This window comes from Phaenicophaeus curvirostris, chromosome 1 (assembly GCF_032191515.1).
Source record: "Phaenicophaeus curvirostris isolate KB17595 chromosome 1, BPBGC_Pcur_1.0, whole genome shotgun sequence".
Classification (NCBI taxonomy): domain Eukaryota; kingdom Metazoa; phylum Chordata; class Aves; order Cuculiformes; family Cuculidae; genus Phaenicophaeus; species Phaenicophaeus curvirostris.
The window spans coordinates 41,395,603-41,410,191 of NC_091392.1; the positions used below are offsets into that span (position 1 = coordinate 41,395,603).

Below are 14,589 nucleotides of genomic sequence, written 5' to 3' on the forward strand. Positions count from 1 at the left end.
AGATTAATTTTGCTCTAATTAGTGTCTAAACTTTAGGTAGGTTTTTCATGAAACTACTGTTGTTTTAAACTGGGTTCAGAATTAAAGCTGGTGTAGTATTTTCATAATATGTTAACATAGTAGTTGTACTGTTAGCACGTATTCATTGTTGCATATGAAAAATTTGTTCATCCTTATAAGCAGTATGATCTGAAGTAAAGATAATAACAGCTACCTTGTTTAATTTGCAAAAACGGTGGCTCATGTCCTGCTTTTAAGTATATCTGATTTTCAAAATAAAGAACCTGCCTTGTCTCTTAAAGAGGCAGTTGTATGAATAGTGTGAATTAACTAAAGGGTGTGCTGGTGTACATTGAATTCTGTTATCGGTTTGGTAGAATGTTTTCCTTGTATTTCTGTGCCTTGAGAAGTAACAGAAAATTGTTTGTTTCTTTTCTAGGAAGTATACAGGAATTCTATGCCTGCCTCCAGCTTTCAGCAGCAAAAGCTCCGGGTTTGTGAAGTTTGCTCGGCTTATCTTGGTCTTCATGACAATGACCGACGACTTGCTGACCACTTTGGAGGAAAACTGCATTTAGGATTTATTGAAATAAGAGAGAAGCTTGAGGAACTCAGGGTAAATACTTGTTATTTTTTTCTGTGTGTATATGCGTGTGTTCCTACTTAAATTATTTGCCAGGCAACCTTAATGGAATATTTCTTTCTGAGCCTGTGAATTTTTTTCATATTACCTTAAAATTTGGGATTGCATTAGTCTACAAAGCACTGAACACTCTAATTTAGTGTCAGTTATCTGGATAATTTGATGAGATGATCTCTTTTGTACTGAGGTACATTAAAACACATGTACAGAGTGGTGCATCTTGGGAACAAAGAGCGCGATTCCACTTGTAAAATGGAGAACTGTATTTTGAATGACAGTGATGTTGAAACATATTTAGCAATCGTAGGAGACAGTCAAATTGACTTGACTTTTAGCCAGTTGATTGGCTGAAAGTAATAATGAGACTCTTGACAATACAAGAACATGTAGGTCTGAGTGAGTGATATTTTGTTTATTTAATTGGGATAAATTGTTAATAGGGCTGGTGTTGAAATCCTCAGTTTTGGTATGAGTACCTAAGGAGGATGGTAACACGTGGCAAAGTTTTCCAAAAAGATCTACAGAAACGCTTGGATAGTCTGCTGTATGGTGAAGGACTAAAGCCAATTTGTTTATTTTATCCAGATAGGGATTAGGAAGGAACTTTCTTTCTGTAGGTACCAACAACTAAAAATTATTTATTTTTTTAAGTAATTTTTGAAGGCTTTTACATTTAACTGGCAGTTGGTGAAAATAAGTTCCAACAACTCAAGCCTGTAGCTATCCAAAGTCAGATTACAAAAAAGATGTATATCTTGACATCCAGCTAATAAATAATAAATAAAATAATAGTTAAAATAATAGTTACATGGAGGTTGCATGCTGAGATAGCATGAAGATTTGAAATTCAGTTGGAATATTACCTTAAACAACACTGTCTTGACCAGAAATCATGTGCTGTAGGAAAGACTTACTGGAATTATGTTCTAGACTTTCGATATTTAAGAGGATTGATTTGGATACTGATGCCATTTATGATGTTAATACCCAGATGATGGAGCTCAAGGCTTAGTTAATCATTTAACTGTGGAAATCACTAAGATAATAGCTAAATGGGTTGATCCCTTAAAGTAGAAAACACGCTACTGAATTTGAGTAAATTGTCTTGGCTTATATTTGGTAATATTCCAGCTGTCTTGCATGGATACTGTGACTTACCCTTCAGAAAGCCCAACTCTTTCCGTTGCCTGTATTGAAAATTTAGGCTCCTAAATATAGCTGCTGTAACTTTAACCTCGGAGGGCTAGAACAGATCATGTGTGCTTCCTCTTATCCTTCCATGAAATTATGCAGAGAGTCACATGAGCAAGAAACCTTGCTTGTAATTAAATTACTGGTATTATACAGGGAAATATAGATACAATTTGATATAAAGGGTTGAAATAGTAACCAGTTATTTACACCATTCAGAAAAAAAATGCATGGATAATTATTTCCCATTCCCAAAGCATCAATAAAATAATCTTTTGAAGTACTTCGCTAACAAAAGAAGAAAACAATAACTATCCCCTCCTTCCTCAGAGCTCTCCTCAGAGATCTAATCAAGATGCTGCTGGGGCAATTCCACATCTCAGAAGAAGGTCTTTACAAAGAGTTGAATTTCTTGCATCATGTCCAGAAGGTGGCGAGACTTGGGTTTGGCCAGATCTCCAGTTGTGAGTTCCACATCTGAGGGCCCTCTACTGAGCGTGCCTTGTCCCCAGTAGTAGTGAGTGCAACCTGGGGGCTGTCAGCTGTAGCATCCTTTCTAATTGTGTCTCATGTTCACAATACAGAAATAAGTAGCCTCAAAACTAGGTATCAGCTCAACCAAGTCCTTTAAGACTTAAGAATTTCTTTGTCACAGCATAACTGAAGGAGTTAATAAAACAATTAACTCTCCCAGTTCTGATTCCTTTCTACCTTTCCCCAGTGGCCAAAATATGATAGGATTGGCATGGAAACTCTCACATTAAAGGCATGACTTACTGCTCTGAATTCCCCTTTGTGGAAAACTTAATATAACTATATATTTCAGGTTTCTGTATAACGCCCATCTATTTGCTGCAGCTCTTCTGCAATAACCTTGGTTTCTTGGAGAAAAAAATGCATATATACTCACTGAGGAAGAGAGAGGGAATAATATACACAAGGGAAAGGGAATAAACATGAGGGAATGAACTGAATTTTAACTGTCTAGATTATTTTTATAGCACCTTCATCTGAGAAATTTTGAAATGTAACTTAATGAATATATTCTTTTGCTTTTAGAGGATTGTGGCTGATAAACAGGAGAAACGAAATCAGGAACGTCTGAAACGTAGAGAGGAGAGAGAAAGAGAAGAAAGGGAGAAACTAAGGAGGTAGGAATCTATTTTAATTGCATATGCATAATGACCTGATTTAATGGGGAAATAATGTTGTAGTTTAAACACATTTTTAAATCTGTAGAATCACATTGGTCTGCTTTCCTGGGAGACTTAGGAGGATTGAAAGTGAATTTCATTTCTGACTCTTAAAACCTGAATCGTTTCATAGAAAGCCTTTTTAAAAACTACAGGTGTCTGCATATTTTCAGGCATGTACCTTGTTTTGAGACCTGACAAATGTGAGCTTATACACATGAGTTCCTAACATCCATTAACGTTAGATATTTTCTTTATAATGTTAGAAATTTTCCTTATTGGGAGTGAGCAGTTGAGTTTATGACTGAGGAAAGTAATTCCCTGTTCTTTGAAATAGTTGCTTCTGGGCCTGTGGGGCTAGAGTGGAACTGCAGTTCTGCTGCTGTGTCAGCTTCAGAGGTGAACAATGCAAATTTGCAAAGCTGTTGCAGTCTGTTGGTACTTGTCTGACAAGAAATACAGGAGTTCAGACTTGAACTGTAAGCTTTTTCTGTGGAAGGGGTGGAGGGGAAAAAAAACAAAACAGATTAGTTATTCTTTTGGGTTTGTAGTATGGTGGGCTCAAAGACAAATAAAAAACCCCAACAAATTCAAAATCGGTTGCTAGTAAAAATAAGAAATACAGTAATGGTCAACTAGTTTGGTTTGTTATTACTAAATTGTACTGTGTTTGGTAAGATTCTGTAACAAAAATGTATTTACTCTTTTCCATTTATTTCAGGTCCAGATCCCACAGCAAGCATGCCAAAAGGTATTTAAATCTGCAGACAAGGAATGCCATCTGTGAAGCCAGTCTTTCCCTAGCTGGAACATTATAAGTTTGTCTAGCACTATTAGTTTAAGGTGTCCATCTTTACAGACAAACCATTCTGTTACACTCTGTGTGTCCATACAGTATTTATCACTATGCAACTGAGTTTGTACATGTAGTCTTATTTTTGTGGCTACTACAATACAACTTTTTGTTCCAGATAATGCTTAGAACACAGAGAATTGCTCTTTCTTCATAGCAGAAGTTTATGGTTTATACTTTTTGGTGAAAACCCGTGTTTTTTAAATCCTAAATGCTGGGTAAACTCTGAACAGGTGACCTATCAATAGGATCCTAAACTGCACAGTTAAAGGGAAAGGATATTTTCCTGTTTTCTTAGAACATCGTAATACACAGGCTCTGGCAGATGATCCCTGCCACTGCATCACGAAGTTCTATAACTTTGCCTGATAAAGACAAGATTTTAAAATTTAAAAAAGCAGATTTTTCCATATTTTTAATTCCTTTCAGCAGCTGGAATTAGCTATGCTGAAACCATGCATGCAGTCATCAGTTAACTGTAAAATTGTCTGCTTTAGTCACAAGAGGAGTTTGTAGGATTTCTAATGTTACTTTCCCCTCTCTGTTTTCCTGTGAAAGGACAATACGATAGCTCTGAACACTGCAGACCATTCTCTGTACAGATTTGCTTATGCTTAGAGTGCATAATATTCAAAGTACACTGATAGAGTAGCTTGGTGAATGTAGCGTCTGGTTTAAGTCCTTTCTGTTCCTAGATCTAGGTCCCGAGATCGCCGCAGGCATCGGTCTCGCTCAGCCTCCCGGGAACGGAAGAGAAGAACTCGCTCCAAATCCCGTGAGAAACGCCATCGTCACAGGTCTCGCTCTGCCAGCCGCAGCCGGAGTCGCAGCCATCATAGAAGCAGGCATAGTTCCAGGGAGAGAAGCCGAGAGCGCAGCTCCAAAAAGAGGTAAATGTTGGCCTAGGAATAAGTGACTTTTCCTAGATGCGTGATGAGAATTTTCACACTAAATTGAGTTTACATTTAGCACTCAGTAATTTAAACACATTTTAAGACTGTCTGAGGTCTCAGTTACGCCTTTAGCATTTTTATGACTTGATATACAATAGTGATTTTTTTTTTAGTGAAAATAATAGGGTTATGTATTATTTCTGTATTATTCAAGGAGCAACATAAGGTATTGGTGTCAGGTTGATAATACTGTCAGCTTTCTGCAGTCTACAAAGTGAGACAGTTGATCTCCTTTTGAAGCCAGGGATATATCAGCAGTTGTCTTAGTGTCATCCATTTTTTTTTTCCCCTGGGCTCCTGTTCCCAGCACTGGAGCCTGTCTATTGTGTACTGTGCCAGAGAAAAACAAGTTTAGATATGCCTGAATATAAACTTGTTGCGTTGCATCTGGAGATGTTGCTTTGCAAATAAAGTGTCTCAACCCCTCATTGAAGGATTACTGCAGAGAGCAGACTGGGGCTGTTGCTTTTGAATGATGGAATTGCTGTCTGCTCCCGAGGATTTGCTGGCTTATTTTAGATGAGTGAGGTAAGCATAATGTAGAAGAGTCTTGGAATTTGCACAACGAGGCATCTGGTAGGGAGGTCCGCTTATAACCAGGATTCCTGTCTTGTATAGAACAGCCACCGTGGCACAGATTTGAGTGCAGTATGGTGGGCGGGGTGCCCAGACTTAAAACTCTGACAGACTGTCGACTTGCAAGAAGAGAAAAGATCTGCTTTTGAAGTGGCTTCACATGCCAGGTTTATAATTCAAACGATTTTAGGATTTAAATCACCAAGGAGGGAGAAATGTGTTGAATGTGTTCACATATCTCCTGGGCTCTTTGCCCTCAAAATGAGCTTTTTGTTTTCCTGAAATGTGTAGGTGACTGTAGTCCCATTGTGCTCTGTAAGAGAGCATAGAAGAGAGGGTTGGTCCACGTCTTTTGTTTCCTTTTTCTTGTTGCAGAAAGATAAAACTTAAATGCCCAGCACTATAGTTGATATAATCAGTGTCTGGTATTGAAAATTCTTCAGTGTCATAAAGTCTCAATGTTTTGGGCTCAGCAGTTTTCATCTTGATTGTCACCTGTTTTCAGTTATGCTAAAGGGCTTGCATTTTCAAGGCATTCACAAAGGCAGATTAGCAAGTCTTCAAATGTGGAAGTTTTCAGTCTTAAAATAGACATTTTTCCTCTGAATCACCGTATTTATTAACTTGGATGAATTTATGTATAGGAGCATATGCTAAAATTGCCTTTAATTCTTCAACTTTCAAGTCCAGCCTTGCAAGACTTAATTTCAGTCGTTCCAAGGAAACTATACTGATTGATTGTTCCAGGACTGTCATCACAGTTTTTCAAACTTCCCAATATGAACTACACAGTCCAAATGATGCATTGTTTTCTGTATGTGAACAAAGAAATGTGCAAGAACAAGGAAATAGTGTGGACCATTGATGCTGTCCGTATAGCAGTAAACCTGTCAGTCTAGGTTTCTCAACGTGAATTGAAAAAGCACGAGATGATTTGAAAATCAGGTCAGTGTCCTTTTGCAAGCTGCTATCAACAAATAAGCCCTTCAGGCTTTGCTTTATGTGAATGAGTTAAAAAATATAACGTACTTCAGGGCACAAGATTTCAACAAAAAATACAATGTACTTCAGGGCACAAGATTTCAACCTTATGGTATTCAGTACTGGAAATTTCTTCTGATGTCAGCTCCAGCCCTGAAGCAATGAGGCACACCTGTGTTGGGAGAATCCTTGATACAAATAAGAGTTTTGCATTACTCTTAACTTGAGGGGAAAAATTGCTGTGCCATCACTATAATCTGATACCTCTTATTTCTCTGAGGTAGAGCAAAATTTTTGCTCTTAATCTATGTATATTGTGTTTCCAAGAGACTAAAGAATCATTAGATCTGTGACCTTGCTGCACTGGAACCAGGATGGCTATTGGACTTGTGGCTGGCTGGATACCTGCTTTTTAGAGATGTACTGCTAGCCATTAGAGCTGCTTTTCACATGAGGGAGAAGTCTTTCTGTTGAAACCCGTACCACTGTTGATGACAAAATCCAAAATAAACCTGAACGTGTAGGCTCAAATGTCCCTGAGAAATTGTTCTAGACCAGGGAAGTTCTCATTGCCAAATCCTATTTCTTAAATTGGTTTGGGTTTTGTTGGGTTTTTTTGAGGAATTTCTTAAAATCCTGATATAAAATCTTGTCTTCATTAAGCTCAAAACATTCAGTTGTTCAAAGAATTTTGGCCAAGAATACTCTGGAAAATAAAAGCGACACTCCAGCAAATTAACGACTTCAGGAAGGAGTAGTAGCGTTGTGGCTTTGAATAACCAAATTAACTGAGGTCTGAGAACACTGTGTTTTTGCCAAACTCTTGCACAAGAGCAGAGTGTGACACCAGAAGGAACAGAAGGATGGCTGAAAGCTGCAGCAGTGGCAGCCCATGGTGCCACTAATTCTAGGGCCTTAAGAGAAACATGGAGTTGGAGTAGCGAAGTGGGAGCAGTTGCATCATTTTATTTGAGCCTAAAGCCGTCAAAGTGATTTTCAGACTTAGTTAACATACTATAAAATACAGTTATTGTAGACTGTTGAATCCTGCTGTAAAAGCTATTCATGTGTCTGTTTTTTTTCAGTTTTAATCACATCCATTATGGCTTTGATATGTAAGCATACTAGACAATTAGACTCCTTACTGGAGAAACTCTTGATATGCATCTCCTGGAAGTAATTTTCCCATTTTGTTTTGTATAATGACATTATCATAGGCAAACATGTCCTTAGTGGTGTTGTTTGCAGCAAACCATGCAGTTCCTTCTTCTTTTCCTGTCCACCCTTTACAGAAAGTATTTTCCTGAAGTGCTTCTTGCATAAACTGAAAAGCTGCCACCTCTCAGATACTTCTGCATTCTGAAAGTAAAGGGATGTTTATTGTTTGCTGTATCCGAGAAAATTCTAAAATACACATTCGTAAGGAAAAAAGTTTTCTTTAACCTGTATCATTGTTCACCCTATGAATAGGCAGATTGATGGATTTTTGTTTCTGGGTTCTTGTTTCTAATTTATCACTATAAGGAGTGGAGCTCCATACTCTGGGCACAACTGAACATATGCAAAGTATTTGGCAAGAGTAACAAATGTGTCTAAGATAGTGGGATCCCATCTGGTAATAACGGCAACGCGCCTGAGGTAATAGGAACTCTAGATCTACCCAGGCTTGGATTACTGCTCTATCAAGAGCAGGTCTAAATAAAGTCCTGTTTTTCCTTGCTATTAGCTATAAATTCCAAATAACTAAAATGAATCATCTTTTATGTCATTGCAGGAGTTCATGTGACAAGGGCCAGTGCACTCCCATATAGAGATTGTATGGACGGAGTACCTGAAGTCCTAAGATGGGGCTTCATTTCACCTGGCTTTAGATTACTAGGTCAGATGTAAATCTTGAGTCTCATTAGACTCATCTGACATAATTTTGAGTCTATTTTAAGATAAGACAAAATTATACCTTAGTGTCCATTTCTTAGATATCTACACTGCAGACATTTGAAGCTGGGTGTTGGGGAAGCACAGGCTTGTTCAGTCAAACACACTCTGGGAGGTTTGGAACTGTGGCTACATCTTGCCTTGCTTTCCTGGATCTGACGAGCTGCTCTAGGATTTTCCCAGACTGCCAAGGCTGTCATAGGGATTTTGTCCAAGGTGACTCTTGGGTTTTTTTTTTTTTTTTGTCCTCAGACCCAGTGCAAGCATCCACAGATCCTGTCTTGGAACGAGTATCATGTATTTTAGCACTATTTATAGTTGGTGAATGTGACTGTGTGGATGCTGCCTGCATATCTGGTAAAGGGGGTGGTTTCTGCTGAAGATCAGGAAGCAATGCTTTCTAAGCATTCTAGAGAACATAAGTCTAGTAGGGGTTCTGGTTCTAACGACTGTACCTGCCTTTGAGGAAAGGCAGGAATGGTATTTTAGTTCTAAAGCCTTCCAAACCTGCACATCAGTATGCTGTGATTCATTAAAGCCAGTCTTCCTTTTTGTCAGCTGATTAGAGACTTCCTGTGGAGAGATGGCACAGCTGGACTACTGTGTCTTGCATTCCCTCAAGAATGCATTGAATGAAAAGCCAAGCTGTGGATGGCATCATGTCCTATCTGCCTGCCTGCTCTGTAATAGGATTAATTACTAGAATTAGCCTGAGTCAATCAGTTTGGAAGCATTGTTACTTCTGCAGGGGACTTGCAGCACAAAATACTTGTGCTATAGCTGTACTAATGCCAGTGTTAACTTCTTCTTTTGCGTGGCGCTCCTCTTCTTATTTGGCATGTAGTTTGTGGAATATGAATAATGTCTGTGGATCTCGGTGTTTGCAAACACAAAGTCTTGCAAAACAGCGTATTGTAGGGAAAATAATCTTTCCAGCTGTGGAACTAAAGTGAAGGTCACTCCTTTAAGCTTATAAAAGGAAATTAGTGGAGGACCCTTTTGTAGACTTTAGCTTTGAAGCTTGAAGTGATGACAGTAACTTTTTGTAAGTAGAAGGAGTACAGGCTCGCTGTCCAGTACACCAGATTTTTTGACTAAGAAAGTAGTGGCTGGCTTTGTAGCATGCTAATGGTTTGTGTCTATGAAGGTATGGATTAGACTCTTTTCTGATTGCAGTACATCTTTAAATGAATATGTAATGTTTTTCAACAGGCTTCAGTGCACTCTGTGAGGGAATATAGAGGAGGATGTCTAATCTGTTTGGGTTTTTTTCCGGTGCAGGCGGCTCATTTAATCTAAAACTGTGGATTGTTTAACAGAACAGCTCTTCTATTGCTCCATTGTAAAAGTTTTGGAGATGCCTGTTATCAGAGTAAAATGTCTTCAAATAACACTACCCCAACATCGCAGAATGACACAAGGGATAATTCTTCTAACAAAACCTAATTGTAGTACAGATTCCAGATCTGGGTTTTGTCATGTAATAGACTCATTCTAGAATTACTCAAGTTAATTTCCCCCTGCTTTTAATCGAACTCCCATTTGAAAACATGTTTTTCAGGTTTCTGATTTTGACTTCTAAGTTGGGCTAGACATTCTTCTCAATCTAGACACTACAGATGAGAAATACCAATTAAACTTCTGTTAATACAGGCTTAAGGACAGAGGTTGAAACTAAGAGTGAAGGACATTGACCTTAAAATGAGCTCTGTGATAGATGTCGATTAAATTCTGCCTCTTTCAATATTTGTCTTTTGAAACTGGAAATAGGAAAGGGAGAAAAGTAGAACAACTTCGCATGTCTTCTTGTGTACTTGTATTTATATAAATCTAAAGTTGGTTGGAAAAAGAAGAAAAATATAAAAATAAAATGCTACAGATTTGTGACTGACTTGAACTCTCAAATTTGCTGCGCTTTTCAGATCCTCAAAAGAAAGGTCTTCCAGAGACAAAGAACGTTCAAGAGATCGTGATAGAACATCACGTGATAAAGATAGAAGCTCAAGAGAGAGGTCACCGCGAGATTTCAAAGACAAGAAACGTTCTTACGAAAGTGCAAACGGCCGGTCGGAAGACCCGAGGAGTTCAGAAGAGCGTGAAGCAGGGGAGATATAACTGGCTGTATATTCACCTGATCTCTAGCTTCCTATGGAGTTGCATACTATGGTTTAGTTTACAGTTGTTCAAAGGGACACCAGTGAGAGTTCCAGACACTGATCCAACTAGGGTAGATGTACAGTGTATAAAAATGGTTATAACCAAGTCAGAATTAAACCCCATGAATTAATGATGCCTAAAGCTGAGTCCTGGACTTCCACCGAGTTGTAAAACTTTTCTGAAAGATTTCTCTTTATTCAGGACAACAGTTTTATGTACCAAGATGCAGATCTCAATGTTTTTAATCTCCTTTCCAGTACAAGTTAGTGAACAAATTATATTGTACTACTTGCCTCGGGTGCTTTTGAACCTTTATAAATTCTCCAATTCTGCTCCAGTCAAAACAGCAGCATTGAAAGGTTGTATTTTGAGGGATTTTTTTTGTTTGCTTTTTTTGTAAGAGGGTGGGTGGATGGATATTGACTTTACTCTAAGGTTATGTTCCCAGTGATTTTTTTTGTTGTTGTTTGGGAACCTAGGAGTTGATTACAGTGGGAGCATTTAGACAGGAATGTGTGCTGGAGAAAGTGGAAATGTCTTTTTACAGTGCCTATTTAGACTTGGAAATTGAACAGCTGTTGCATTACATCTTTTTTATTTCTACTTAAATTTTGAAATCAAAGCCAGTCCCATATCTGTACCATTTGATTGGTATGTGTTCAATATATTTGTTTTTTTTCCATAAGGACTCTTTCTGCTTTTTCTTGTGGGGTGTAAACGGCACATCCTTAATTGTATTAAAAACAAACAAAAAACCAGCAACAACAAACAAAAATTAAGGAAAAACAAATAAAAAAATAAAAAAGGAAACTACATTGTCTAATAACTTGAGAAGGATGTACTGGTCACTAGGTGGTTACTTAGCAGCAGTCAGTTAAAAACTGTCATTTGCTTATTAAGAATTTTTAGCAGGCACATGTGCTCTAGGAACAGCAGTCGTTGAGACAACAATTCTGACTCCTAAGATCCTCAAAAGCAAAACTACATGGAATCATAATCATCAGGGCACAACCTTAATGACTTCAGTTTCAAAAACTGGTATTTCATTTAGGTACAAGCTGCCTTAAAATAAAGGGGCTGCTGTTGACTGTCACATTGAAAGTGCTTAGGGGTTTATAAATTAAGATAAGCCCTACACGCACTCAGAAGAATTTAGAGGTTGGCAAGTTGTCCTTGAGGCAGCACCACTGAGGTACTCAGCAGTGATGCTTAGAGGCAGTCTATGTAATGATTTATTGGTGTTTTCAGCAGCTTCTGCTGACACTCTGTGTCTCCCTAGCCCAAGTGCCTCTGTAGGCCCGCTGTTTATACGTGTATAATATTGCTATAAATTCACAGAGTGTTTTTTCCTCGGTGTCTCTTCTGTAGCCTCTTCAGCATGGTCAGAACACAAGTGATAATTCTAACACAGTAGAGAACTCAACAGTGTTTTGGCTGGCAGTGAAAGCTCAAACAAGACCTCTACATCTGAACAAGGACTTGTGTCCAACAGCAAATACCCTCCACTTGGAATTAATGTCATTTTAAGGTCCGAAATGATGACTAACTACTTAGTGCTTTTTTTATTTCCCCACTTGAAATTTGAACATTAATATCTTCCTGGGAATGCTTTAAGGTTTCCTGTGTGGCCCAGCTGCCTGATGAACAATGCCCATTACCAGTGTTTGTCCCTCTGGTATCAGCATGCTGTAAAGTGCTTGCTAACATCTATTGCCTCACCTCTCTTAATGGAATTCAGCAGTGTGACAAAAGGTGAACAACTGTTTCTAGATGCATCTTACATAGCAGAATGAGTAGATTGGTAACTCTTGGAATCCTTTTCTGGAATAAAAATATTCCAGAAATACTGAGGGCCTGTCTTCCCCTGCAGTGAGCAGCTATAGCTTCTGTATTGTAAAAGAGAGGTGGGATGGGAATTTGCATACTGTGACAAAACACTGCTTTAGGCTTGTTATTAGCAAATTCACGATAACATGCCATTAAGTTTTAATTATGCAAGAATGATTGAATTTGGGCTTTTCCTTATTTAAGATCTTCATGGGGTGGTGAGCATCATAGTATCCAAGAACCACACCAATGTTAAGCCAAGGGAAGGTAAGTCTTACCTCTGGTATCCTGATAAAATAATCTGAACTACTTGTCTGAAATGAGGACTGGAGTGCAGTTAGGGAGAGAATCAAGGTGATTGATGAAACATGCTTCTGATGCAGGAGATCCGGAGCATCCGGAAAGGGAGACTGCTTTAGTCGTTGTGCCTAAGTGAGGAAGGATCTTCCACCCATCAATCGGAACTAAGCTACCTGAATTTCCAGGAGTATAAAACTGAGGTATTCATTGCCTGTGTATTTCCTGTGGGACAGCGGAAGAGTAGTATTGGCTGATGTTGGTTTCTATGGTCATAATGCTTATGAAAATAACCTGGGGAAAGTAAATCTTTGCCCCTTCCTGCTGTATCACATAAAGGAAAGAGATTTGGTGGTGTTTCATTTCCCAGTCTTCAGTAAATAGTTCGGTAATTGTTAAATCTGGCTTCTGGTCTAGAACCAGGTCACAAATGGCATCTTGGCTTGTATCAGAAACGGCGTGACCAGCAGGTCCAGGGAGGTTATTCTCCCTCTGGACTCGGCACTGGTGAGACCGCTCCTTGAATCCTGTGTTCAGTTCTGGGCCCCTCACCACAAGAAGGATGTTGAGGCTCTGGAGCGAGTCCAGAGAAGAGCAACAAAGCTGGTGAAGGGGCTGGAGAACAGGCCTTATGAGGAATGACTGAGAGAGCTGGGGTTGTTTAGCCTGGAGAAGAGGAGGCTGAGGGGAGACCTCATTGCTCTCTAGAACTACCTGAGAGGAGGTTGTGGAGAGGAGGGTGCTGGCCTCTTCTCCCAAGTGACAGGGGACAGGACAAGAGGGAATGGCCTCAAGCTCCTCCAGGGGAGGTTTAGGCTGGACATTAAGAAAAAATTTTTCACAGAAAGGGTCATTGGGCACTGGCAGAGGCTGCCCAGGGAGGTGGTTGAGTCACCTTCCCTGGAGGTGTTTAAGGCACGGGTGGACGAGGTGCTAAGGGGCATGGTTTAGTGTTTGATAGGAATGGTTGGACTCGATGATCCAGTGGGTCTCTTCCAACCTGGTTATTCTATGATTCTATGAAATACAATGCTGAGATCGTTCAGAAAATAAAGCTATTTGACCCGCTAACCCAGATCAAATACATCCTGTAGACATGGACGTACTGGCTTCATATCACACCAAGTATTGTCTATCCACAGTGTACTTGGGACTTCTTCCCACACCAAGTCTGTTTGCCAGGCTTTTCTCCCTTTGGTTGCTTGTTCAGCCATCGATCATTACGAAATTGAGAGAGCCAGAGGCAGAATGCTAGAGCCGCAGGAAATCCATGGGTGATGCTGCTGTGTAATAGTCTGTGTAATGATCCGTACTGCTGCTTCGCTAGAAATTCTCACAGCTCTGTAAGCCCTTGAGGGGGCATGAGTGCTCGGGGCTGTTCCTAGTCAAGAAAAATATCTTCCCTCTCCTACGAGGAGGCTTGCTGCAGCCTGGGAGGACAATCGAGCTCCTGAGGGAACCGAAGGGTGCTGTGGCTGAGCATCTCTGAAGTTTTGCACTTGTAGCTCCGTGGCAATTTTTACTAGACTGCAGGTGCACAAATGGAACAACAATAGATCATTAATTTCAGTGTTTGACATGAGCCTGCAAGTGTTATGCCTGTATCTCAGAAAGTTCTTGCTCTGCATTTGTTAACTGGGAGAGTGTAAAACGGAAACACATTGAGATGGTAAGTAGCTAGATGATGGTGCTAGAAATCAGGTCCTTCTGAATGTACATGAGTTGCTTTTCCTACTGGAGCAGGGGCGATCATACAGTGATGCTTCCAATCAAAGAGGTGCTGGGCCTGGTGCAGCCGTATCACATTATTCATCATCTGACTCGCTGGTGGTGCTGGCAGGGGAGTCTATTCCTAACTGTCCTCTTGCCTTCTGTCAGTGAATCTAGGATCAATCATCCTCTTTGTACAGTGAAAATTCTAACTCCGGAGCCCATCTGTCTGTCCAGTCTGTCTTCTGTCAGCCCTTGCCTTTGAGTCACCCT

The 14,589-nt window shown here is 39.6% G+C and overlaps 1 protein-coding gene across 3 annotated transcripts in view; it reads left to right on the plus strand.

The window, feature by feature from the left end:
* The window catches only part of LOC138719554 (putative RNA-binding protein Luc7-like 2), a 37,644-nt gene extending 26,477 nt beyond the window's left edge, over positions 1–11,167 (plus strand). For all 3 annotated transcript variants that reach the window (XM_069854875.1, XM_069854863.1, XM_069854870.1), the window contains 5 exons: positions 440–616; positions 2,894–2,985; positions 3,749–3,778; positions 4,576–4,770; positions 10,248–11,167. In XM_069854875.1, the coding sequence (XP_069710976.1) occupies positions 440–616; positions 2,894–2,985; positions 3,749–3,778; positions 4,576–4,770; positions 10,248–10,440 (687 nt within the window). In that variant the 3' untranslated portion in view covers positions 10,441–11,167. The remainder of the gene's footprint in view (positions 1–439; positions 617–2,893; positions 2,986–3,748; positions 3,779–4,575; positions 4,771–10,247) is intronic.
* The last annotated feature ends 3,422 nt before the right edge of the window (positions 11,168–14,589 follow it).